The sequence below is a fragment of the Suricata suricatta genome, chromosome 1 (assembly GCF_006229205.1).
Source record: "Suricata suricatta isolate VVHF042 chromosome 1, meerkat_22Aug2017_6uvM2_HiC, whole genome shotgun sequence".
Lineage (NCBI taxonomy): Eukaryota > Metazoa > Chordata > Mammalia > Carnivora > Herpestidae > Suricata > Suricata suricatta.
The window spans coordinates 130,073,247-130,099,864 of record NC_043700.1 but is presented as its reverse complement, the minus strand read 5'-3'; the positions used below and the strand labels follow the sequence as shown (position 1 = coordinate 130,099,864).

General features: G+C 41.0%; 1 protein-coding gene across 1 annotated transcript; it reads right to left on the bottom strand.

Moving 5' to 3' along the window:
* Window positions 1-49: 49 nt before the first annotated feature.
* Window positions 50-24,071, bottom strand: TMEM150C (transmembrane protein 150C). The gene is made up of 8 exons (XM_029944173.1): window positions 23,983-24,071; window positions 17,662-17,751; window positions 16,762-16,815; window positions 16,610-16,642; window positions 15,838-15,905; window positions 7,786-7,913; window positions 4,538-4,715; window positions 50-2,267 (listed from the first exon to the last, which is right to left on the bottom strand). The coding sequence occupies exons 2-8, from the start codon at window positions 17,739-17,741 to the stop codon at window positions 2,059-2,061; spliced, it is 750 nt and encodes a 249-aa protein (XP_029800033.1). The 5' UTR covers window positions 17,742-17,751; window positions 23,983-24,071; the 3' UTR covers window positions 50-2,058.
* Between the last annotated feature and the right edge of the window lie 2,547 nt (window positions 24,072-26,618).

The window sequence follows — 26,618 nt, the reverse complement described above, 5'->3', positions numbered from 1 at the left end:
ACACATGCTTCAGTATTACAGAAGAAATGTTAGTGTACAAGACAAATCATACTTCTGCATAAAAGAATTTTATTCAGTGGTCAGATCCCGATGAAATGCCAGTCATTGCTTGATTCTGCTAAAATGTGCTATTAGACAGACTCTTAAGAAAGTGTACAGTGCATCACCAAAAGCTGTTTAATTTGGATTGTGCAGAGTAAAAGAAAACTTCATAAATCTTTGTCTTCAGATAAAATCTTTAAAATATAAAATGAAAAAACAAACCCAAAAGCTGTATTCCAAAATAATCAGTGTCACCTTGGACTATTTACAGCATGATGCCTTTTTCCTAGGAGAATGCTCTCTGCTTGATTCCTTTCCTCACGTGTTACCTGTCTCTTGTAGGTTTTCTTGCCCCCGCCTGACCCTTCTCGGGGACTTCTTTCATTCCTGTCTCCCTTGAAACAGTCATCTGTTCTTTCATCTTTGAATCTTTCTCTGATACTCCTCTTCCCTACACTTAAATGCCCAGGAATTCTATTGAAGAGACATTTGCTGAGCACCTGTATGTGCCCGGCGCAGGGCTAGGAGGCAGAGAGAAATACAGAGATGAAAAGTCATGGACCCCTTCCTCAAGATCTGAGTTTGAGTTGAATTAAAAAAACAATGCCCCCTTTTTTTTTTTCACATTATAGTCCATGAGAACCCTGCGCCCTGTGAAGTAAATGTGAGGACTTCTTGAAACAAAGTGCACTCATGGAGGGCCCGCCGACTTGGCCCTCTCCAAGACATTCTGAACTAAGAATTCTGCTCTTTACAAAGCACAGCCTCCAAAAGCCCAGGCCTACAGCTGACATTCGAAACTCTTCACAGGACATGTTGGGCATCAGGGCATCAATTATGCCAGTTTGTTTTGGGGGGAAGGGTCATCTTTTAACTAGTTTCTACAAATTCCAAGTAGGAAAAAGCCCTTAGCTTCCCCACCCCCCGCCAAAACACTAAACCAGAGCTATAGATACATTTGAAGAAGCTCTCCCTTGATCTGGGCTCATAACGAGATGTTCTAAGATTCTTTTGATAAATGTCCAGCACGAGCTCTTTTTATTACCTCCACAAATATTTTTTTGTGCTTTTCTGTGAACATTTTCTTAGCTTCAAACATAAAAGCAGTGGATTAAGACTTCAGGTCACCTTTTTTTTTTCCTTTTATCATGGTCAACCTAAAACAAGTTCAGCTCTTGCATTTGGCCTACATCTTCTTTGTCCATGAGGCGTTGAGAGACCCATGGTAGTTACTTAAAAAAAAAAAAGGCAAACCATGAAGTATAAAACAAAAGCTGTGTCTCCTGGCAGATCACAGAAGCAAAAACAAAAGTATGCCCTCGCTGCCCCCATCTCGTTCTGTGCCTGGCAGACATGTCCCTACAAATATTCACATTTGGAAGTATTTCTCAGTCACGATAAAGTTAAAATCGCAGTAGTGGGTTTACAGCGCATTCCTTTCAGTGACTCCGCACAGCCGACCACTGAACAGCGATGAAGGGAGTTTTTGTGGGGGAAGTTCTTGACCCCACGCCATTCCACAGGTCACACAGGGTCACGTCTCTGTACAGTTTCCATCCAGTTAGATGATACTCAATCTGTTCAAGTGCCAGATTCAGAACTTCCTTGTGAGCTGGTTCCAAGCCCTTTGGATCTGAAGGCAACTTTGGGAGTTGGCATTATTCCATGTTACATTTGGCCTGCCCCGCTCTGTGGTAGGGTGAACACGATGTCTGAAATATGTGAGGAGAATGAGAAGAGCAGGGAGCATTGGGAGAGAGGGAAAAGAGAAGTGATCATGCACAAGCTTCTTGCTCTGTCGTGCATATATTTTCAGTGTAACAGCGTGTATTTCGACACATAAGGGCTTGTGCTTTTTCGTTAAAGAAATAACTTGCCCTGAAAAGCTAATTTGGCAAATGTGGCCAAGAACGTGTGTGTAAAATGTGTTACAGGTTCTGTTCCAAGTCCTGTGGGTGTGTCCTTCTGGCCCCTCCCCTGCCACACCCACCTCACCGGCAAGGAAAAACTGACAGGTTACACCTGGTCGGTTTGATATTCAGAAGCTTCGGACAGGCTTTCTGAGAAGCTTAGGAAATTCTCCTGATATTCAGAGCAAACAATCTCATAACGGTAATGCCGGAACTCCACAGCAAAGGTGCCAAAATAAGACAGGAAGCACATGACCAGACCCCACTGGACCCTGGCTGCATACATGTGGATGCCTTGGGCCATGAGGATGAAATCTGGGGAGGAGCAGTCAAGGAAAGCACGTCCGTAAACCACATTAAAACTGGGCTCTTTTCCGGACAAGGACAGGTTACAAGAAAAGTCTCACTTGCCCTCTCATCAGCAAAACTTAGCTTGATGTCTTGCTGAATGCATCACTTGCATGAATGATACCAAATAGCGTTGTTGAGCTCTTCATTTGTGCCGGACAGCTTCTGGTGCTTTCATGGGAAGTCTAACTTAATCCTCACAACAATCATCAGTTCATTTAGAACTAGGGCAACTGAGGCCAAATGGTTAAGTAACTTGCCTGAGGTCACATAAGTGTTAACTGGTTGAGCTGGGATTCAAATATAAGGACTCTGGCTCCCAGGCCAGGCGTTCAGCTCCACCGCGGCCTACTAAACTCCGAGATTAGCAAGAGGGTTACAACTCGAAAGAAGATAGTTGGCCAGAAAAAGAAATTTATCTTTTGAAAAAATTACTGCAAATGACTATGGATTTATAGTCCTCATTTTATTTGCAGAAACAAATTTGAACATATCAAATCACCAAGTAGTCCCCTACATAAAAGCTTGGTCTCTGCAGTGCTACCAATGTGTAAGTGGCTCTTTTTCCTCTGCTGTCTAGTATTCACTATTAAAACAAACAAAAGAGGGTCCCTTGCTTGAAAATGTATGGAGTGTACACACCTCCCCACCCCTCCACACACCCACCAGGATTCCTGAAGTAGGAGCTAGGAAGGAAGATGTTTCAAAGCATAGTGAAAAGCCAAGAGGCCAAAGACTAAATACATTTTTAAAGAAAAATCAGAAATCCTCCCTTAGAATTAGTTTTCTCTTCAGACTTAAAATCTTGGGAAATTTTCAGAGAGTAAAAGAATATGGTGAAACTACTTCAGCCAAACTTTGCTCTCCTGACCAGGCCTGGATCCATTCACCTGAGAACCTAGATAGGGTTCCAAATGTTCAGAAACAACATGGATCAGAATATTTTGGTATAAGCTGAAAACTCAAAATTATTTCAAGTCATAAGTACATACACTTATGACTAAGGGCTCAAAATACTGACAAAGCAATATTCCTTAATGATTAAGGGTTTAAGTTTTCAAATCTCATGCTGGTAGAATTCTGGCCTTTTTACTCAAGATATTTCATCAGGTGGCTAGCAGTCAGCAAGATTTTGGGCCTGATTTTCCAGCCCTTAAATGTTCTGAATGCTGAAGAACTTGAAAACAAACAAACAAACAAACAATTAAATGTTTGGCAGTAAGTGAGGGAAGAAGAAATAAAGACCCCAAATACTCCAGTAAGTACAGTATGTCTCTGAATGATAACTATTTTCCTATTTTAAAGCCACTTTCCTAAGGGGAGAGGGTGTGCTGGTTGAGTTCAAGAACTGTGCCTGAGTTTAAGTGGAGATCACCACATACAGAGTGTGATCTTGGATAAATTAATCTCTGTCCTTACTATTTGTACTTGTTAAATGAGCATTAAAGGAGTTGATACATGTTAAGTGCTTAGAACAATGCCTAGCACATTACAAGTGCCCAATAATGTTGACTTACCTGACTCAAGATGTGTAATTGGATTAGCTATACATTCGACCACCTAGGAACCTTATTCGTCTCTGGTTTTCTGAGAACCTATTGGAGTGAACACTTGCGATCACTCCGCCCCACGGAATGAGTGGCTGATCTGATTGGTCACACTGGAATTGGACGGCTTCTATTGGGCCATGCCACCAGTAGGTGGGGTCACTGAGCTCCCTCCTGCACTAGTCTCTTGGGATCTGTTGGCGGTTAAGCAGAAGCGCTCTCTGTCTTTTCCTGGTTTCTCTCCTTGTTATTTAATGGGTAAATTGAATTCCAGAGTGTGAGATCAGAGACCAGCCACATTTTCCTTCACGAATTAAATTAAATGAAATAACAGGGTCATTAATAAAGTCATAAATGTTTGAAAGATGGAATGGGAAAAAATCACAATTTTCATTATGCATTCTGTGTTTTTCCTAAAGGGAATGTTTTCCATCACTAATAATAATGTGAATGCCTGACACCATTCCTACAGACAGACACAATTTTGAGAAGGCAGAGCTTGTTTTAATTTTAGTTCTCTATCTCCTCAGGCCTGAGAATCTGGATTTTTATATCCATTTACTTATCTCTTCTGCCTAAGATTCTGAGATAATCTGACAGTTATATCCTCACCAATCAGAAATGGTAGTTTTCTCATCTACATATGTGTGTTTTAATCTCCCCGTCAAAGAACCTTTTCACAAAGGATACAGAGGACCACGCACAGAGTGATAGATGCTGAGAGAATAACTCGTGGAATCCCAACTTTCCGTCCCTCATTCTTGATGTTGACTTTGAGTGTCAATGCAGCCTGAATCCAGCAGGTCAACGTGCCAAATCCAAAGGTCAAGGAAGTCCCAACATTATGAATTTCTTCATCATTTGTAAGCTAAGGGATGAACAGATAATGACAAGGAGGCCCATTTAGAAAAGACATGATAAAAAAAAAAGAGTAAAATGCTATCTCAATAATAGGATGATAGATTTTGGAAAGAGTAGAACTTTTCATTTTCCCTGGTTCCTTGTGTTTGTTCTCAAATGGTTTGAATTCTGAGGGGGGAAAGGGAGATAAACAATAACTCCAAACCTCAAAACATTTGTTTAGAATAACCACTCAGACAGTGGTAATGTATTCCTTGAATATAATTTCTAGAAAAGAGTGGAGAAGTAAAAGAAAAAACCAGGAGAGTTACACAAAAAAGAGAAATGTCAGTTTCTACAAACACACCACAAACTTTGTTTTCCAGACTAAGAAATGAGACCTGGGATCTGGCTGTGTATTTACCAACTGAAGAGGACCAGTTCTAAGCAGGTCAAGATCTTACTGACATAGACAGCCAACAACACGTACACCTACAACACTGGCCTGTGTAATGCCACCCATTCATTGTTAATGGGATTTTGTCTTATTTTCCTTTTATAATAAGAAAATCACCACCTAATAGCCTTTGCCATATTTGTAGGCCCATTAAAGGACATTGATGTTTGAAGATTCCTGGTCAAGGCTTTTATAGAGTTAATAGGTTAAAGGAGACCCATTCAGGCCATTTCATTTGAGGGTTAAAGATGTAAACTCTCCATTACCTACTGATTTAAAAAAATATATTGGTCATTGGGTGCCTGGGTGACTGAGGCAGTTAACAACCTGACTTCGGCTTGGGTCATGCACGATCTCACAGTTCGTTGGTTTGAGCCCTGTTCTGTTGACAGCCCAGCCTGGAGCCTGCTTCAGCTCTCTCTCTCCACGTGTGCTCTCTCTTTCAAAAAAAAAAACAAACATTAAAAAATATATTTGTCATTTAAAACACCTTTAACAATGATCTGTATCTAGCTATCTATTTTTTTCAATGCAGGACTTGAACTCATGACCCTGAGATCATGACCTGAGCTCAGATTAAGAGTCAGACACTTAACTGACTGAGCCACCCAGGCACCTTGTTTTATATATTTTTTTAATTACACACGGGAAAATAAAATCTATAGTTGAAGAGATGGCTCTTACAACATGGTAAAATATTGTTTTGAATTGCCGTTGCCCTCAGATGTTTTATTGTTTGACATTGCTTGAATAATGGCTGCCTCAAATCAATACTGCTTTCCTCTGACAACATTTTCTATTGTTTTTGGCTGTAGTCTTTTTTCCTCTTCTTGGGAAGAAGCCATTTTTTTTCTCTCTTAGTTCGAAAGGCTGATTTTCAAAACTCATTTTAAATAACGGTTCCTCAGATTAAATTTTACTTCTAGGAAATTGCTTTTCCACGCTACACACAGTCTATTCATTTGTTAGTTTTAACTTAATTTTAAAATAGTAATATAATTACATGGTTCAAACTTTAAAAAATTATAAAAAGAGTACGGATGGAAAAGTCTGTCGCCTATCCCATAAATCAGGCACCTGTTTCTTCACAGGCAACTCATTTGTGGTGTCCTATGTATTCTCTGTAGATATTCCAGAAAGTGTTCTCCATGCATGGTGTGGTCATTCATGGTTTTGAGCATTTGTGGTCGCCAAAACAACCCAATCTCTGGACTTTAAGAAAGAAAAAAACGTCTACTCAGTAACTTCCATCCAAGCCCTGGTTGAGAGAATTGATAGCACTTTGCAACATCAGCACTGGCAGCACAGAGCTTGGAAGCAGCTCAGTAAGTCTGGCTTGGGATGGGATAAGACCTAGACCAGAAGAACTAGTGGGATGGCCTGTCAAAGAAGCCATCGACTCAAAAACACTTATTCAGTTGCTACTGTGTGCCAGGGGAAGTGATGGGGAACGAGTTTTCCTGGTTGAATCAGTTATCAGGACTGGGGGTTAGAACAAGAGACAGTCTTAGAAAATCCACTAGCACATCTTCTTGAATGCCTGCACCATCTGGATTTCAGTCCACAGACAGGAGAGAAGTGTCAGGATTCGTGTTTGGCTACAGGGCAGAGGTTTCTAACTGCGGCAGAAAGCGTAGGTTGGAGGACTCTGGGAAGGGAATGGAGGCAGGGAAGCCAGACAAGTCCTGTTCCAGTTGGGGGCGGGTGTCTCCTTGTCTATCTCACAAGTGGAGTCATTTGCGTCAAGAGCTGGATAATGGTATTGGTGAGGGAAATTATTCTTAAAAGTTGTAACCTTGGCTTCTAAATTTCTGGGAAGAAGAGTTAGTGTATCTTTACACAAGTCATACATGTTCTAGAGAAATTCTGGGTTTTCTTTTTTTTTTTATGTTTATGTATTTTTGAGAGAGAGAGAGAGAAAGAGAGAGAGAGTGTGTGCAAGCAGGGGAGGGGCAGAGAGGAAGGGAGATACAGAATCAAAGCAGGCTCCAGGCTCTGAGCTGTCAGCAAAGAGCCCAACGTGGGGCTCGAACTCACGAACTGCAAGATCATGACCCGAGATGAATGAAGTCAGAAGCTCAACTGAGCCACTCACACGACCCAAAATTCTGGGTTTTCAAACTTGATTCCCACGTGACTTGCTAATATGAAATGTAAGCTTTCATCCAAAAAGGATGTTCAGTGTTTAATTTTAGAAAGGCAATGAATGATCCTATTAGTTTTATAGAAAGTTACATTAGGAGACAATTTGTTGTGAACAAAAGCATAAAGCACTTTTAAATCCTCCATATAAAATACACAGCTATTTAAAAAAATATTTTTAAATGTTTATTTTTGAGACACACACACACACACACACACACACACACACACAGTGCGAGTGGGGGAGGGGAGAGAGAGACCAAGACACAGAATCCGAAGCAGGCTCCAGGCTCTGAGCTGTCAGCACAGAACCCGACGTGGGGCTCAAACCCATGAACTGTGAGATCATGACCTGAGCCAAAGTCAGACACTTAACCAACTGAGTTCCCCAGGAGCCCCCCACTACTAGCACTTCTGAAAAGATTTGTGCAAAATCAGCAGCTATGATAATGATACAGATGAAGGGTGAGAAAGAGGTGAAAAAGGCTAAATGAAGTACCTGAAAATTACCAAGTAAGGTCATTCCAAATGAAGCCAGACACAGCGCCACCAATCCACTAATATTCAGCCACGGATTTAAAACCTTTGGTTTCAGCTGTATGAAGCGCAGAACAGCTACCACGAGTGCTGGGGGTGAAACAAAATGTTAAAGTTTAAAAATCTCAATCATACAGCCAGACTGTGGCTTCTTCTAAAGCCACCAGGTGCAAGATTTGTCATGGCACATTTTTTATTTAGTTTTTAAAATGTTTGTTTATTTTGAGAGAGAGAGAGAGCATGAGCAGGGGAGAGGCAGAGAGAGAGGAGAAAGAGAATCCCAAGCAGGTTCCACACTCCGTGCAGAGCTTGATGTGGGGCTCCCTCCCATGAACTGTGAGATCGAACTGTGAGATCATGACCTGAACTGAAACCAAGAGTCGGATGCTTAACCGACTGAGCCACCCAGTCACCTCTCAACGAGGTACATTTTTAAATTTCTGAAATGACAGACGATTTTTTTTCATAATATTTTATTGTCAAATTGGTTTCCATACAACACCCAGTGCTCTTCCCCACAAGTGCCCTCCTCCATCACCACCACCTCTTTCCCTCCCTCCCCCTTTCCCTTCAACCCTCAGTTCATTTTCAGTATTCAATAGTCTCTCAAGTTTTGCGTCCCTCTCTCTCCCCAACTCTCTTTCCCTCTTCCCCTCCCCCTGGTCCTCCATTAGGTTTCTCCTGTTCTCCTGTTAGACCTATGAGTGCAAATATATGGTATCTGTCCTTCTCTGCCTGACTTATTTTATTTAGCATGACCCCCTCGAGGTCCATCCACTTTCCTACAAATGGCCAGATTTCATTCTTTCTCATTGCCATGTAGTACTCCATCGTGTATATATACCACATCTTCTTGATCCACTCACCAGGTGATGGACATTTAGGCTTTTTCCATGTCTTGGCTATTGTTGACATTGCTGATATGAACATTGGGGTACATGTGCTCCTATGCATCAGCATTTCTGTATCTCTTGGGTAAATCCCTAGCAATGCTACTGCTGGGTCATAGGGGAGTTCTATGGATAGTTTTTTGAGGAACCTCCACACTGTTTTCCAGAGTGGCTGCACCAGTTTACATTCCCACCAACAGTGTAGGAGGGGGCCTGTCTCTCCACACCCTCGCCAGCATCTATAGTCTCTTGATTTGTTCATTTTGGCCACTCTGACTGGTGTGAGGTGGTATCTCAGTGTGGTTTTGATTTGTGTTTCCCTGATGATGAGTGATGTTGAGCATCGTTTCATGTGCCTGTAGGCCATCTGGATGTCCTCTTTAGAGAAGTGTCTGTTCATGTCTTCTGCCCATTTCTTCACTGAGTTATTTGTTTTGTGGGTGTGAATGAAATGACTGACGATTTTTAAAAGAAAATTTTCATGCGATGCTCATGAGTACTTGGATGTTCAATCGTGCCTAATGAGAGGGAAACGAACAGAGAGGAGCAGAAGTGGCAGGGGCTGTGTGTTATCCGGTCATGTGAGGGTGACAGAGCCGCCCGTGAGTGCTGTCCTCGGGGCTTTCAAAACCAAGGTCAGCATGCGACACACTGGCTTAGGGGAACGTCGCAGAGGCCTGATACAACAAAGACAGGGATAAAGACAGCCCCTGGCACGAGAATTCACAAATTTCACCACCCCTAGGTTTAACCTTGTCGGAACAGACACAGCAGGAAAACACCGGGAAGAAGACACAGATCCACATCTAGACAAACCTGCTGGTCCCTGCGCCCCAAGTCATTCCTGGGGAGAGGAAGGAGGACAATGCGAGTGTACAAATCCTTTCATTACTGCTGGGGCCCTTCTTCCCGCTAATTCTGCTGGCCGTACCCATTGTCAAAGGACGAAAGCAGTTGATCTAAACTCGAGCAGTTACAGTAACCAAATTACGAAATCTGAATTTTAACACCACAGATTTGGGAGTCTGGTGTGTACTAAAAATCACACTGACTACAGTAAGAAAGCTCACTTCTTCTATGATGTTAATTACTCATTTAAAAAGACCACTCCACCTTTTGAAGCATATTGTTATGAGAGAATCTGAGAGAGAATGAAGGAAGTTACCTAAATTTCAAAGCTGACTTCTAATAGTAACTTTGAGGGCAGCGCACACTCAAGTCACTAATATAAGAATCCGCTTTTATTAATTGCTTACTGCAGGCATTTTTTCATGTTTATATAAAAAGCTGGGAGAGGTTAGTCTACAAACAAGAGGAAAAAATACTTGCAGTTAATATAAATTATGTCTACATATAAGGAAATGCACTTACTACTTCCTAAGACAATTTATTTTCACATTAAGGTTGAGCAAGGAGGACAATTAGAAATTCAAGAATTACCCCATTTATACAGCAATTAAGTAGGAAATTATTTGCTAAAGGTTTTATCTTCATTATAGGCTCTTACAGTAGTCATTAATAAAGCAAATCCATCCATAAATTTGCATTTCCTAAACTTACATACAGAGTCAAGTTCACCAAGTTAAATTTCAGTTCCAGGTACCTTGATCAAAGAGTAGTATTAACTTGGTTAATATCTGGATTTTAGAGGGGCGCCTGGGTGGCTCAGTTAGTTCAGCGTCTGACTCCTGATTTCAGTTCAGGTCATGATCTCATGTTTCATAAGACAGAACCCTGCATCGGACTCTGTGCTGATAGCGTGGTGCCCGCTTGGGATTTTCTCTCCCTCTCTCTCTGGCCCTCCCTTGCTCACTCTTTTTCTCTCAAAATAAATAAACATTAAAAAAAAATTGGATTTTAGAAACAAAATGACTTAAACCATAATTTATTAAATGTCAATTTTTCAGCTCTGATTTAGCTTTCAGTATATTCATATTTTATCTAATTCCCACTAGTGGTCATAGAATTAATAAATGATACACTTGAGTTGACAATAGTCCAAACTTAATGGTTTGAGACCTAGTTAGATGTTATATCTGAAGTCTATTAATAATGACAAGTATCTTAGAGGATGAAAAAGAATCAGCACAACGTCTTACTACTTTTGAGGATGGGAATAGGAGGAGGAAGTAAGGAGAGGAGAAATTCCACGCAAGCCCTCGGACACAGAGTGATCTTCAGATAAAGAGGTCACTAGATTAAGACCAGAAGCCTTAACACAGGGCACCATGGGAGACACTTGCTGTAACTTGCTGTGTGTGGATATTAGGGCATAATGACAAAACACCAAGACAGCACATTTTATTTCTTTTAAAAATCACCAGTGAAAAGTTCTGCTCTGGCAACCATCTGGATGTCACTCAGTTTGGGGGAATAGGACTGTACTAGGATTTGGCTTAACACCTAAAACCATGGCTGAAGCAGACACAGACGGCTCTTCATGGCGACCCATCCACTCAGCTTGGTCCACCATGCCCAGAGGAAGAGGGTCAATGGTCATTCTCTGTTACTCATTTCTCCCCAGTAAACACAGGACATGTGTCATCTTCTGGTCCCAGCAGTGCTAGCCTTCCCATTTGTAATATGACGATAAATCATTTATCATGAAGAGATGATGAAATTAAGCAGGAAACAGAAATCTACTCGGAGACATGAATTTGACTCGACACTCCTAACTTCCAGAGCAGCAGTCCAAACACCACACTCTGCCCTCTTTACCTATTAAACCCATTATTAATCACCTCGGACTGGCCAACATTTCCTTTAAAAATAGATTCTGTGGCCTCCTGGCAGCTCAGTCAGGAGAGCATGCGACTCTTGATCTCAGGATCATGAGTTCCAGCCCCACATGGGCAAGGGTGTTAGGAAATGGGACATCGGACCTCAGTTCTCAGCACTGTCCTTGTGTATGAAACATCCTTATCGGATTTCTGCTCCCAGAGCGCGGGGAACAAGGGATTTGATGAAGTCCCAGGAGGACATGCAGGACAGAGCCTTCTTGGTCATCAGCCAAGTGTGTCAGGAGATCATGGCACTGGAGATATACCCACACACAGCTGCAAGCTGTTCTGCTCTGTCCTTCCTCTCTCTGTATCTATTGTTCTGGTAAGACATTCCCTGCTGACTAAACATTTACTGAGATAATAAAAGAGGAGCCCAGTTTGACTGGGTAGCGAATCCTGCTCCAGCACCTTGTGTGTCTGTGTCTTTATTGTGTCTTTCTTACTTGTCATTCCTTGGATCTGTCTTAAGTGTCATTCCTTGGCCTGAGGGAGTTGCAGAAAGCAACACAAGGGCTTACATAAAAAAAGAAAGAAAGCAAAGAAAGAAAGAAATAAGGAAAGATTCTAGTTGAAGGTTTAAGGTGTTGGAAATAGTCAGATTCTGGTCCTTTAACAGTTTTATCAACAGGTTTAATGGAGGCAGATTCAGATTATTGGTTGCAAAGTCTTTATTTCAACCAAGTAGTGATTTAATTATACATCCCTGAAAAAGATTTCTGGGCAGTGGGGTGATTTCAAAGCCATCTTTATATATGCTGACTAAATTTTTTTACTACATTAATTTTCTGATCAGAAGATTTATCTTTTAGTTTCATTAAAAATTTTAGGTTTCATGAACAGTTTTAGAAAAGACCTTTTAAGTATTTCTAAAAGTTTTTTTAGCTTTTATTTTTTAACTTTGAGAGAGACGAGCACTAGCAGGGAAGGGGCAGAAAGAGAGGAAATCCCACATAGGCTCTATACAGTTGATGCAGAGCCTGATGTGGGGCTCGAACTCACGAACCATGAGATTGTGACCTGAGCTGAAATCAAGAGTCCAATACGTAATCGAATGAACCACCCAGGCACCTGGGAAAAGATTTTTTAAACCCATCCTTCTGTTGTTTATGGTATTTAGAACAGTCCTTTGCTATATGTGTCCCTTCTTTATTTTAAAAGAATACAGATAGTAGAATAATTGCTTAATTTCTTTCCTTCCTTCCTTCCCTTCCTTCCCTTCCTTCCTTCCTTCGTTCCTTCCTTCCTTCCTACCTTCCTTCCTTCCTTCGGTTCCACACCCAATGTGGGGCTTGAACTCACAACCCTGAGATCAAGAATTACATGATATACCAAACTGAGGCAGCCAGGCCCCCCTGGTTGAGCTTTTAAAGTTCAAACTCAAAACAGCAGCTCTTCATTGCAGTTCTAAACTGGTGCCTGGCCAAATTCTTTTCTGGTTTGTTTAGTTTTATGGTTTATGCATCAATAATTCCTATTTATGACTGCAACAGAACACGGGAATCAATGTGCTGTGGCTGAGGGAGGGGAAGAGCTGCTGTTAGGTGACCGAAATCATTCAGCTCTCAGCTTTATCCTCACAACCTCTCCAGGGCAGAAAAGAATATTCCTGTCAAGAGCTTTGTCTCAGGTCTCTTTTCTCCCCAGGAGAAATTGAAAGCGTGGATTCAGGACAAAGTGCAAACGTAATTGTGTAAAGAAAACAACTGAGTTCGATCTTTGATTAGTACATCAAAAAGACCGAAGATCTTTGCTAACTGATTCTAATAAATGCCACACTGGCTCATTTGTAGACTGTAAATTATGATCCATCTGGCTGCCAAAAAGCAGTGATTTATAGGCAGTCCAGGTTGTCCCTTAAACTCAGCTACGCCATCTAAAGTAACAGTCCGAGGTCTAGCAGGGACAGGCCTGGGGAGAAGGAGCCTCTGCCACCTCGAGCAAGAATCGTTCATAAAGAGATCCCTCCTCACTCTGTTGATAAATATAAATAACTGTTGGTTTCCTCCCCTGCACACTAATCTTCATGTTTTGTGTCTACCAGATGGCACTAAAAATGATGGAAGATAATAAGGAATAAACCCTGGATACTCCAGTACCTCAGAGCAAGAGCTAGGCAAGGCTGATTAAGTGCTTCTTGCTGGAACGGGGGAGGACCAGGGAATGAGATGATGACGAATGTCATCTGGAAGAGGGGAGCTTGTTTTCACAACTCTGTTTTTAGAAATGCTTTTATAACTAATCATAAGCTTTATAACTGGATAAATGTGTGAGCTGTGCAAATTGACATTTTTGAGATTACACGTTAAAGACAACAATTGGAAGTATCAATTTGTCTTAAGAATATGAGGGAAGCAATATGTAGCTTCCAACATGTTCACGGGTCTCTTCAAAGCCCAAGTGGAGGACAAACAGCTTGTGACAGCATTTTAATAAGGGCCATCTCCTGTGTGCGTCATTAGATGAGGTAGTATTTGCAAAGCACTTAGCGCTGTGCCTGCAACATAAGTGACTGCTATTAATTACTGTTATTATTGCACCCCATGGGGAAGACCCTATGAGGAGGTACCAACCTGCAGGCCTACGTGGTGTGACCGCAGACAGGCCGGGAAAGGTCCCTGACCCTGCAATTCAAGATTCTCTCTTGGGGCTTTGGGTTCTGCTAAATGCAGAGATCTCCTGAGCAGTTAGTTATGCCTCAGTATGATTAGGTCTTTTCAGAAAAGTAGTGTCAAGAGTAGGAAAAAAAAGAGTGAATATTAAAGTGAAGACAAAACCTGGCACCTGGGGCAGGATGCAGGCACCTGCTGCCGTGAGTACCACCTTTCGAAGAACTGAGGAACAGCTGGGACCTGAAACTCCTGCCTGTCTAGGGCAGGAAGAGAGGAGCTGCTTCAAAGACTCAGCAACGTCAGCAACACGGTTCTATCCAGCCTTCTCCTTAGTGGGGGCGTAGCAGTCCGTGCCTTACAGACACGTCCTGCGTAGGCAAATGGACTATGTTTTGAAGAAGCCTGGGTGGTAAAGGGCTTTGACCCAAACAGTCAGCTCCAGGCGGGAGTTTGTTAACTGCAGACGAGCCCCACAGTGTGCTTTTCGTGGAACTCTGCAGGTTCCAGAGAGGCCTCTTGGGTCTCTCTGGGAACATTCTCCACGTGTCTCAGGTTTTGAGCCTTCTAAACTAAGTTTGTGCCTGTGTTGCATATTGGACCAACTGTCTCCCTTGGTTTTCTAATGAGTTCTATATGTCTTTCGTTCCCCAAAGCAAACATTTAAAAACAGCATCTTAAGGGGCACCTGGGTGGCTCAGTCAGTTGTGTCCAACTTCAGCTCAGGTCACAATCTTGCAGTCTGTGGGTTCGAGCCCCACATCGGGCTCTGTGCTGACAGCTCAGGGCCTGGAGCTTGCATTGGATTCTGTGTCTCCCCTTGCCTCTACCCCTCCCTTGCTCATGCTCTGTCTCTCTCTCAAAAATGAATAAACATTTTAAAAAAGTTAAAAAATAAAAATAGCTTCTTAAGAATGAGTAGAGCCCTTTGGAAGTGCAGTTCTACACAGATGAAATAACAGGTCACCTTTTGGGGGACAGGTGCCACAAAGGCTTAGGACTCCCTCAGTAATAACATCATCTTTCTTTCTTACTTGCAGTGAAATTTTCACCATCCAAAAGAACCACTGCCAGAAAACTGTTGTTGAAAGATTTAGCTGTCACTGGCCCATCCCCCACAGCACGCCAATGGTGATAGCTGACCCTTTGAAAGGCCCTGAGGAGACTGGCCTTGGAGAGATAGTATACAAGGTCAAGTGGACAAGGACAGTGAGCACGGCTGGTTCCCTTGATCCGCAGGGAAGTACTCACAGAACAAAGGGGATGTGAAATGATGGTCTCGGGCCCGGAAGAAAAAGTGTGGAACTGGGACCAGATGTAAGTACCAAAGGTTTCTCCCTTTTTTTTTTTTTTAAACCTATGTCTCCATTTGCTATCGGGTATGCGTATACATACGGGAGACTGAGTCACCCACATTAATGCTGACCTTTAGATTTAAAGACCATATCTACACATCAATATTTATCACAAAGCCTTTGCATTTGTCATCCTAGCCAGTGACGAAATAAATAAAGCATTCTTTTTTAATGCAAATGTATTGTACAATATTACATTCTCATGTGGATTTTATGGCATGTGAAATATATTATCTCATGCAGCAAAAGAAATAAAGTCAAGAATACACTGAAATGATGAAGATAGTGAAGGGAAGAGAAGACGTAAGGTAAAACAAAAAGCCAGTGAAGCAAAAAGAAATGTACCAAAGCACAGAAAGCATTCTTTACGTTCTTCTCACCTAGGAACGCTGCCATGTTCATAACTTGACTAAACACACAGCTCGCAGGAGGTTCATCACCTGCAATACTTAAAAATGATGACATGTTTTATTATTACTGTGTTAAAATCTGTCACCTACAATGTACTGAATGTGTGTCCCTTCAAAATTCATGTGCTGAAATCCTAACCCCGAAAGTGATACTATTAGGAGGTCTGGACTTGGGAGTGACTTAGGTCATGAGGGTAAAAGCCCTTCCGAGTGGGAGTCGTGGCCTTATAAAAGAGATTCCAGGGGCGCCTGGGTGGCTCAGTCGGTTAAGCGTCTGACTTCAGCTCGGGTCATGATCTCACAGCTTGTGAGTTCGGGCCCCACATCGGGCCCCACATCGGGCTCTGTGCTGACAGCTCAGAGCCTGGAGCCTGCCTCAGATTCTGTCTTCCTCTCTCTCTGCCCCTCCCCTGCTCATGCTCGGTCTCTCAGTCTCTCGAAAACAAATAAAGGTTTAAAAACAAAAAATTTTTAAGAGATTCCAGAGGACTGCCTCGTCCTCCTTGTGCTGCGCGAGGACACGGTGAGAGGACGGCCATCTGCCCCCCGGAAGAGGGCCTCACGGACACCTCAGCGGGCTGCCCTGACGGGCCTTCTGCCCCTACAGCTGGGAGAAATAACCTCTAGCTGCTGGTTAGCCTCCCAGTCGGGAGCCCAGTTTGGGCTGTGTTACAGTAGCCCAAACCAAGACACGCTCCCAACTTCTAAGATCCAACAAATGGGAGGAAAGCTATCAAGTTACCTTATATATGGTGCATGCTTCACACCAGGTCTCCTGGAAAACAAAAACCACAAGTTAAAGTATAGTCGCTGGTGCACAGTTTAACCTCACCAGCGGCAAAATTTATGTTAAGTCTATTAATAAACAATCAATTACCCAGAGATCAACTTTACCTTTCAGCTGAATTTAATGGGAAAATTTTGTCATCTTCCACAGCTATAAAGTATCTATGAAGAAAAAAACAACTGAAGTTTATAAAACAAAGACTTTTTTTTAGAAAGACTTGCTTCCCAGAATGACTAGACTAATCACATTAAATCGCATTCATTGTTTTTTTTTAACTGGGAAAATCTCTTTTACTATGTTTACCTATAGACCACTTAGCTCTTTTAAGTTCAAATGTGACTACTAACACTATTTCGTTAATTTTTAAAACACTCCCCAAATCAATGGTAATCAGTATAATCTGGAAACTGGAAAACAAAGAAACGAGACCTTATAACTTTGGGCAAACGAAAATAAAATTAGAATTCAAATTTTCTAATTTCTCAGCAGTATGTGTTCACCTCTATTTGTGAACTGCAAGGAACCAAAATAATTTGCTGGAAGTGAAAGAGTACTTGAAATAAGCAAGTGTGGGAGTGTTCTATGATAAGGCAAGACTTAGAATGTCATGATATCCATTTCATAGACACAACGAAGCCCAGTCACACACAAAAACAAGACTACGAACTGAGCTGTGAGTGGAGCCCTTGGCATGTTAGTATATAATGAGCAAATCTTGAGAATAATGAATCTGTATCATCAGTTTATAGAAAGTTTATTACTGAAAGAACACAGGAACACAAAATAAGACTAGTAGTCTTCACTACCTGCTTTGCAGTAATTTATTACTCACTCTAGCTATTTATTTACTTTGGGTAATAGAAGAAGGGAAGAGAAATGGGGACTTCAGCAAGGTTGAATTAGTAAACATTATTTTAAAGTATTTCTACACACACTTCTACATCAAAACTACATTCTTATCTACATTGTACCCAAGTCCTTAAATAATTAACTGAGAGAATACTCACACTATCCATAATCCGGCTGAAGTAAACAAAGTAAATACAAGAGGTAAAAACATCCATACGCTGCATTTCTTCCCATCCATGCCTGTACCACTGAAATAAAATCAACAGGTATAAATGACCAAGGCAAAAGTGTATCTCAATCTTTCAGCACTGAAAAAGAAATTATGAATAAAATCTGAAAGTACCTTATGAAATCATGATCGAAATCAATTACTGCCACTTACTCATGTGGAAATCCCTTGAGCAGTTAACGTGGATGACTGTTATCTAGAATTAGCTTAAATATTCCAGAGCCTTAGTTGAGAACCAAAGGGGAAATTTCTCACAAACACATTTATCCTTATACAAGCATCAGTGTTTTTTAAAAAGGAAAAAAGGGCTTGGGGTTAGGACTTTCAGAAGAGCTAGGTACCAAAGGCTTATTCCAATCTTTTAGTGCAATTATTAACATTTATGGATCTGTGGCTCAGTGGGTCTGGCATGTACATATGTCTACGGCTTGGAAGACAAGAGTGCTGCAAACAAATGGCTGCTAAATAAATTAGCAATGCAGGAGGAAATGACAAATGCTTTGCAAAGCTGAACTTTTCTCATGACATGTTATTGAGCAACAATTTCAGAAGACGCTAAAGATGAATGTTCTGGAAAACAATGCATTGTGTACAATTTTAAATCAACTCCAACGAACACAAGCGGGGAGAAAAGCAGATGCCAGGCATTCTGAATGTTGTATCTGAAAGCAAAAATAAATAAATGAACTAGCACTGCCACATATCCGAGTGCCTCCCTGATACCTGCTTTTGCATGCTGTCACCCCCTGGCCCTTCCAAGTACTGAGGTCAGAGAAAACACATGGCTCTCCCTTGAGGATGGTGACCTGTAAGGCGTCAGGAAGGTCTTGGTGAGCAGAACTGACCTACCTGATTAGATAGACCTTTCAGTCAAGGGGACAGACACCTGACCCTAATAATGTGTCTTTGAACAGTCATGCTGTTGTCTAAACAGCTGTCTGGGTAGCGATGTAAAATAAATGACAGAATCTAGGAGTTGAAAGACATTAGAGCCACTTTCAATCAATTTAATCCAGTCTAGTCCATTCCAGTCCAATTCACGAATATTGACATTCTGTTTGTGCCAGGTACAAAACCAGGCAGGCAGTGGACATAACTGAGGTGAAGTCTAATGAATACAACTATTTATACATAACAGTCGATACAATATATAAAAGCTATTATATGAACCGGCAGTGCATGGCTACCCAGTTTATATAATATAGGACAATGAACATTTTAAGTATACTCACTACGGTTAGTCAAGTCAATGTCTATTTATTTATGTCCAGAAACTTGTGGGTTTATAATAAACCTATCAATTTTGCTAACAAAAAATAATTTCATCATTAGCCAACAAGTAGAGTGAGTACAGAATATGGGAATGTTCATTGAACATGTAAACCAGTTATTTTAGATCTGCCCCAAGAGTACGCTCTGACAGGATGAGTACAGATGAAATGGCTGCACTGGAATAAAGGTTAAGAGACCTAGTTTTCAATGTTAGCTTTGCCCACAATCAACTCTGTGGGCCTGGATCTGAAATGTCATCTCCCCATCAGGCCACATGAAGACCGAATTTTAAAAGAGGAAAGACATCAAAGACTGAGCCTCAGAGCATGGTGGTAGTACTCTGGTGGTTAACCCAAGCCCAATATCTTATATTTTTGCAGTAACACATGCTCCAATGTTCCCAGAAGCATCAGCCTGCAAGGAACTCTTAACCATTTTTACAACAGACTGGTATATAAATCAAAGCCAACTTGTTAATGTACAGAGAAAAACACAACTGCCAAATGGACGGATACTCTCACTGGTTCCCCTTTTTGGAGTGTCCTTATATGGGAAATCAAAATTTGGAAGCAGTAGAATGAAGAGAGTTAACGAGTTAATTCTAAGACCGTGGCATCAAGCTACAATAGATTTATGTGCTTATTTCCTTAAAAGAGAAGCAGTTTAGTGGAATGGAAATGGTATGGCAGTACATAGGACTGAAATCCACCTCTGTGGCTCACTACGTGTGTGTTTCATCTCTCAAGCCTTTGTAATTATGATGATAACTTCTCCTTGGTAGGATTGTGCTGAGGATTAGTGGCGATGCACGTAGAGCACCGCACACATAATACATGCTCTGTAAGGGGCAGCCCTGCCAACTAGAACTGCCAAGCAGATCAATGCCTGTGTTAGGACCAGGCACCTTCCCTCCAAGGCAGGGCTCAGGACAGCTTAACGCTCTCTTCTTCTCTGGGCTCCTGCATTTCTAAAAGAATGCAGTTACCCTTCCTGATATGCTATTCTTTGATATCTTTCAATACGAATTGCTCTTCTTTATTGTGAAAGCATCTAAGGTGGCTAATGGCTACTCTCCTAAATTATTTTATTTTTACTAGTTTAATTCTCATATGGAAAACTTATATCCAAATCCTGGGAAAACCAAACTATATCTATGTTTGCCTAATGATAGATGAAATTGCCCTTTCTTAACTTAAAGGAGTGTCTTGGTGGGTGAAAAGAGTAAGTGGATGGATAACTGTGTTATTACCTTCCAGTGGAACTACTTAGGAGCTTCTTCAGAATTTTTACATTACTTATGCCTTTTCGGGGGCAGGTGGTGGTAATGGTAAATTCACATGCTATTGTAAGAAATATCCTTCACTCTATCTCCCCAATGGCAACATCCGGTATAACTACAGTACAGTATGAACACCAAGATATTGACATTGATACATCCTTGACTTTGTCCAGATTTCACCAGTTTTATATGTATTCCTTTCTGTGTGTTATTTAGTTTTATGCAATTTTACCACATGAGTAGATCTGTACGATCACCACCACAGTCAACTTACAGAACATAGAGTTAGTTGTTCCTAAAAGGGAGCCAATATGACATGAGTTACATCACCTCAAAAATTCCTCTTGTTGCTCTTTTATAACCACACCCACTTTCCTCTCCCACACCCTTCTTTCTAATCTCTGGCAACCACTAATTCTTATACAAGTGTAATTATATAATATACAACCTTTGGGATTGACTTTTCTGCACTCAACATAATTCCCTGTAGATTCATCTAAGGTTTGTGCTCATTAGTAGTTTGGTACCTTTTACCATTGGGTAGTATTCTATGGTACAGATCTACAAATTTGTTTATATATCCATTACAAGACATCTGGATTGTTTCAAGTTTTTTGGTTCAATCTAAAAAAACTTGTTTTTTATTTGAGAGAGAGAGAGAGCGAGAGAGAGCACTCATGAGTGGGGGAGATGAACAGAAGGAAAGAGAATCCCAAGCAGCCTCCATGCTCAGCATGAAGCTGGATGTGGAGCTGGATCATGACCCTGGTATCATGATCTGAGCCAAAATCAACCCAGCCACCCAGGCAACCCTCAAGTTTTTGGTTATTGCAAACACAGAAGCTATAGAACATGAGTGTAAGGGTGTTTGTGCCAATTTAAATTTTTATTTCTCTGGGCTAAATGCCCACGACTGCCAAGTCCTCAGTTGTATAACTGTATGTTTAGTTTTAAAGAATCTGTCAAACTTTTCCCAGAGTTGTTGTATCATTTTACAGTGTACATGGGAATCCAATTTTTCCACATCCTCAGCAAAATTTGTTATTTTCTGTTTATTTAATAGTAGCCATCCCAATGAGTATGGAGGGGTAGCTCACTGTGAGTTTGATTTGCATTTCCCTAATGATTAGTGATGCTGAGTATTTTTTCATGTGCTTATTGGTCATTTATATTTCTTCTTTGGAGAAATGTCTACTCATATCTTTTGCACGTTTTTATTTAAAAATTTTTAAATGTTTATATATTTTTGAGAGAGAGAGAGAGCACACAAGCTGGAGAGGGGCATAGGGGCAGAGAGAGAGGGAGACACAGAATCAGAAGCAGGTTCCAGGCTCTGAGCTGTCAGCATAGAACGCGATGCAGGGTTCAAACTCACAAGTCATGAGATCATGACCTGAGCTGAAGTCAGATACTTAACTGACTGAGCCACCCAGGTGCCCCTGTGCATTTTTAAATTGGGTTGTTTGGTTTTACTGTTGTTGAGTGGTAGGAGTTCTTTATATATTATTATATATATTAATTAATTCCTGGACATTAATCCCTTATCAGATAGTTGATTTACAAATTTTTCTCCCATGATGTGCGTTGCCTTTTCACTCTGGTAATAGTGTCCCTTGATCTACTGTATCTATTTTTTCTTTTGTTGTCTGTGCTTTTGGTATTCTATCCAAGAAACTGTCAAATCCAACATAATGAGGCTTCCCCCTATGGTCTATTCTGAGCATTTTATAGTTTTAGCTCTTTCCATTTAGATCTTTGATCCATTTTAATTGTTTTTATATAGTGCAAGGTAACTTCATTCATTTGACTTTCCAGAACATTTGTTTAAAAGCCTATTTTCCCACACCGAATGATCTTTGCACTTAACAGGGTGTTTTGCAGAACAAAAGTTAAAAGAAAACTATTTGTTAAGTAAGCTCTGTGCCCAACATAGGCTTGAACTCAGAGAGCCACGTGCTCTGTTGACTGAGCCCGCGAGGCACCCCTGGCTGTGTCTTTTTAAACTATAAGATCTCTATTGTCTTGCTGAAGTGGGTTAGACCCTGGAAAGTTTACAATGACTTTGACAAGGATCAGGAGATATGTGACGATCTAAGTTTTCTGAAATAGTAAAAGAAGATTCTTGTAATGGAGAACGTACACTTTAGTCTTACATACCCTCCTATGCCAGGTTCTTTGGCAACTGACAAGTATGAGCTTACGAACAGAACAATGAAATGTGTACCTGCAGGAGTTCTCTTCCCCATATCTCCTCCCTATCCATCTTTGGGTTGTCGGGAGACAGAAGATGAGACTAGAAAGCTTTCCGGACCAGGTTCCGGTATTGTTAACCCATCTGATGTACCTTGTCCTGTTACTTCTTTGAGGCTGTATTAACCGACTCTTTTCTTGCCCAAAATGATTTATTTGTCCTTCCTTAGCGCATACGCAGCTTGACCAAAGAAACCTCAGTAGGGAAACAATACCGACGCATTCTCTACTCTCAGTGCTGGCGGTGGAATCTCGAGATACCAGGAAATAACGTTTGATTTGGTTAGGTTTCCTAATGCTGTGTTTGCTGTTCCGGATTGATACATGTTGATATTTGACTGGAAGTACCTCTGCTAAGAATAAACGAATAGATCTATTAAATTAACTCTCTTCACTGCCTCAATGTTATCTGAGGATTAAAAATTAAAACTGAGATGATTCTCTTTCTTCTCTCCTTCCAGACACCATTAAAATATACTGGTCCATTGCTTCCAGTCACATTAGAAAGTGTCACCAAACTCCACTTACATTTCCTAGCAAGGACACATTCCACCCTTCTCCTGAGCTATGGCAACACAGTACCTACCAGCTAAGAGAGTACATTTTCCTTTACCTTTTTTAAGGAAAGAGGGGGAGTGTGGAAGGAATACTCCATACTCCTAAGATACTTTCATCTTTGCATTCTGAATTACATTTCTTTTTTATTCTGTGTAGTATTTACTCCATTGTTATTAATCTTCCAATAATATCTCGGAGTAAAAAATTTAGGATTGTTCCCATGTTCCAAATGGCAAAGTATATCTGGATAAATGGCTCCTAATGAGTTTCTGACAAAAGGAGGAAAAGAGCCAAAATTGCACAAACCTTCTTGAAAGGGTTCTGGCATTTAGATTTGGTTTGAAAGGCTCTCCTCCAAATGGCATCATTTATCCAGAGGATTTGCAAAGCTGTTATCCAGATGGTCAAAGCTTCCTAGAGAGCCAATACTAGCTCTCTGTACTCTTTGTACATTTCTATCGTGTGTTCTTTTCTTCCAATAAATATTCCCAAAGTTTGAGTGATCTTCACTCTCTTTCACCACCTCCGTGGCAGGAGCAAGACTGTGTGGTGGAGACTCTTAAGCTGAAAGTCCCGATCTGCCCCCAGCTCCCCTGAAACTTCCGTTCTTCCTCAGAGAGAACCTCAACTGCGTCAAACATTTGTGGTGGCTCCCAATGTTGACATTTCTGTTCTTCTGTAAATCTTTCAGCTGGAAACTATCAAGAGAATACCGGCCATTTGAAAATTTACAATCTCGTGGAAGCAAATCAGTGTTACTTTAAGCACACTTTATCTCGGCGCCTAAGACTCCAGCTACCTTAACTGGTTCGAAAAAGGGCTTTTGATAAAGTTGAGGTCATATCATTATTATATACTTTTATCACCAAATTCCAAACAAATGGTTCTTACCAGCTTCAGTAGGTTCATGAAACCACTGAACTGAAAGAATATAGCATCCCGTTCCCAGGGATAACCCTTGAAGACAAACTTCCTATTCTGTCAGGCGATGGTAAAACTCCTCCAATCTGCAAATGGGAAAGTAAAGCCCAATAGGATCATCTTCATTTACACATTTTGAAACTTTATTGGTGTGAAACCACTTACAATAAAATGTTCCCAAAGTTGAGAGAGTATTTTCTGGGGCTGGAAAGGATTTGTCTGTTATGATTTAGAAGGATTTTGCATAATCTCAGGTAATAGTGAGGAGGTGGCTATTAGCTTGTGGACTCTGGAGCCAGATTCAGCAATTCCTTGAATGCAGCCCCCCACCTACTGGTTGTGATAGCTTCATTGTCAAGCCCTCTCTTTCGGTTTCTTCATCAGTCAAGTGGGAATAATAATGGTACTTCCTCACTGGGTTTCTATGAGGGTTGGAGATACACTTAAAGCACTGATAACTACCTAGCATTTGATGGCCTTTCAATAAACGTTAATTAACTATATTCTGCTGCAAGTGATGTTTGGGATCTTCAGTTATCCTTTTTTTCATTTTGCAATTTATCAGGAAATGAGCTCCCTGCCAAAGCAATTTTTCTTTCTGCTCTCAGGACCAGCTGGAATGGAACAGGAAAGATTAACAAGTCACCCACTAATAACAGGGATTATCAGTGTCTAGAACCATGAGCACCCATGCCTTTTTTTTTTTTTAACCTTCTGGGATCTTAAGTTATTTTCCAGTTGTATCGTGGGCAAACATGAAAGGCTTGTGTTATCTTGTAATTCATTTACAATTATAAGCATTAGTGACAAGAACTACTTATTTTGTTTGCTCAAATGTTTACAGGCTCTCAGACAGAGATCACCATGGGCAACCCACTCGTTATGCTGACAGCAAATTTTGCTTTCTCTGAGTACTAAGTTTGGGAAAGCATGATTTGAGTGAGCTGGTGACACTCTAAGGTACGTGACTTTCGTTAATTGGAGGTACACAATATTTTGCAATCGTTTTCATGGGTGCTGGCAAGAGATGATATATGAATTAGTAAAAGATTTCTACAAAAATTACCATCTCCAAAAGAATATGATTTCTTTTTAATTTTTTTTCATGTTGATTTATTTTTCAGAGAGAGACAGAGCATGAGTGGGAGAGGGGCACAGAGAGAGGGAGACACAGAGTCTGAAGCAGGCTCCAGGCTCCAAGCTGTCAGAGCAGAGCCCAGGACAGGGCTTGAATCCACAAACTAGGAGATCATGACCTGAGGCAAAGTCGGATGCTCAACCAAGTGAGCCATCCAGGTGCCCCAAGAATATGATTATTTCTAAGTAGAATGAACCATGGTAACTGTTTTGTCCCCAGTCTCTCTTGATTTCTAAAACAATCACTGTCATTCAACTGACAGATCACTATTGGGATCCTCTCATGCTAATGGCCCAAAGAACTCTTTCTCTCAGAAATAGATGGTAGACACTGTCCCCACGCCACTTATAGAGTAATCCCAGAAAGAATCCCCACCTGCCAGTATTTCAACTTCATAATATCTTTTTAGAATTTCTGTGCCAAGATTCTCCCCAGAGTTCACGTATATCTTTAACAACATTTTGAAATATCGCCCACGTGGCAGATTTATTGCCAACCCACCAGTCATTCCTCCTCTGCTTCTTAGCTAACAGAGTCCACTTCTGTTCAGGACTGCAGCATGTTCAGCCCTAACTGGTGTAGGTCATAACTGGTGTAAGACAACCAAAGCTATCTCACTCCTTTCATGAGTATCTTTCCAGACCCCTTGACCCTGGCCAGTAAGAGTCAAGGGGAAGTCTACTTACTGAAGAGCAAATGGGAAGGCTTTGCATCCCCGATAATGAGAAGCTTATTTTCTTCCACTCTTCTCCTTTCCTACTTGGGGCGCTGGTGTTAAAATGTACCATATAGCCATTAGCCATAAGGCAACAAACATGAGGATCCAAAGACGACACACTGGGGATGGCAGAGGAGATGCAAAGAGCTGACTCCTTGATTATAACCTCGAGACACTGCCCCAAACTCTTCAGTGTCACCAGACACCAAAATTCTTGTAATGTGAGTCAACTAAGCCTTTATCACATTATTAGTGTGGGTTCGTCAGCACCAGAATCCATCCTCCCTTCTTCCATTGTAACCGGGCAAGTGGCTGCTCGCTACACTCTCATTCGCAGCCTCCCTCTCAAGTAAGGGGGGCCTATTTGTAGGTTCTCTCCAATGGAATATGACTGAATAGTATTCATATGATAATAGTACAGTATCATACAATTATAGTATTGTATTATACAGGAAAAGGTCTCTATTTTCTAGAGACACATACTGAAGCATTTAGGGGTCAACTGTCATAATGTCTAAAATTTACTTTGAAAACTTTACCAACAGGGTGATGAAAAACTTCTGATATCAAGTGGTGATGGTTGTACAACTTTATGAATGTAATTAATGCTACTGAATTGTGTTCTTAAAAATGGTTAAAATGCAAATTTTATGTTATACATATTTCACCATAATAAAAAAAGTAAAAAAAATAGCACATAAAAAAAAGAAAGAAAACCATTAGGATATATTATCAAAATAAAAAACCCAG

Excerpts from the sequence above, each read along its gene's own strand:
- TMEM150C (XM_029944173.1), bottom strand. The coding sequence starts at position 17,741 with ATGGATGGGAAGAAATGCAGCGTATGGATGTTTTTACCTCTTGTATTT. Across the intron at positions 4,716-7,785 it reads CCTTACTTGGTAATTTTCAG|CTTACAAATGATGAAGAAAT; the intron begins GTACTTCATTTA and ends TTCATCCCTTAG. Across the intron at positions 2,268-4,537 it reads CACTCTGTGCGTGGTCCTCT|ATTTCATCCTCATGGCCCAA; the intron begins GTATCCTTTGTG and ends GCTCCTCCCCAG.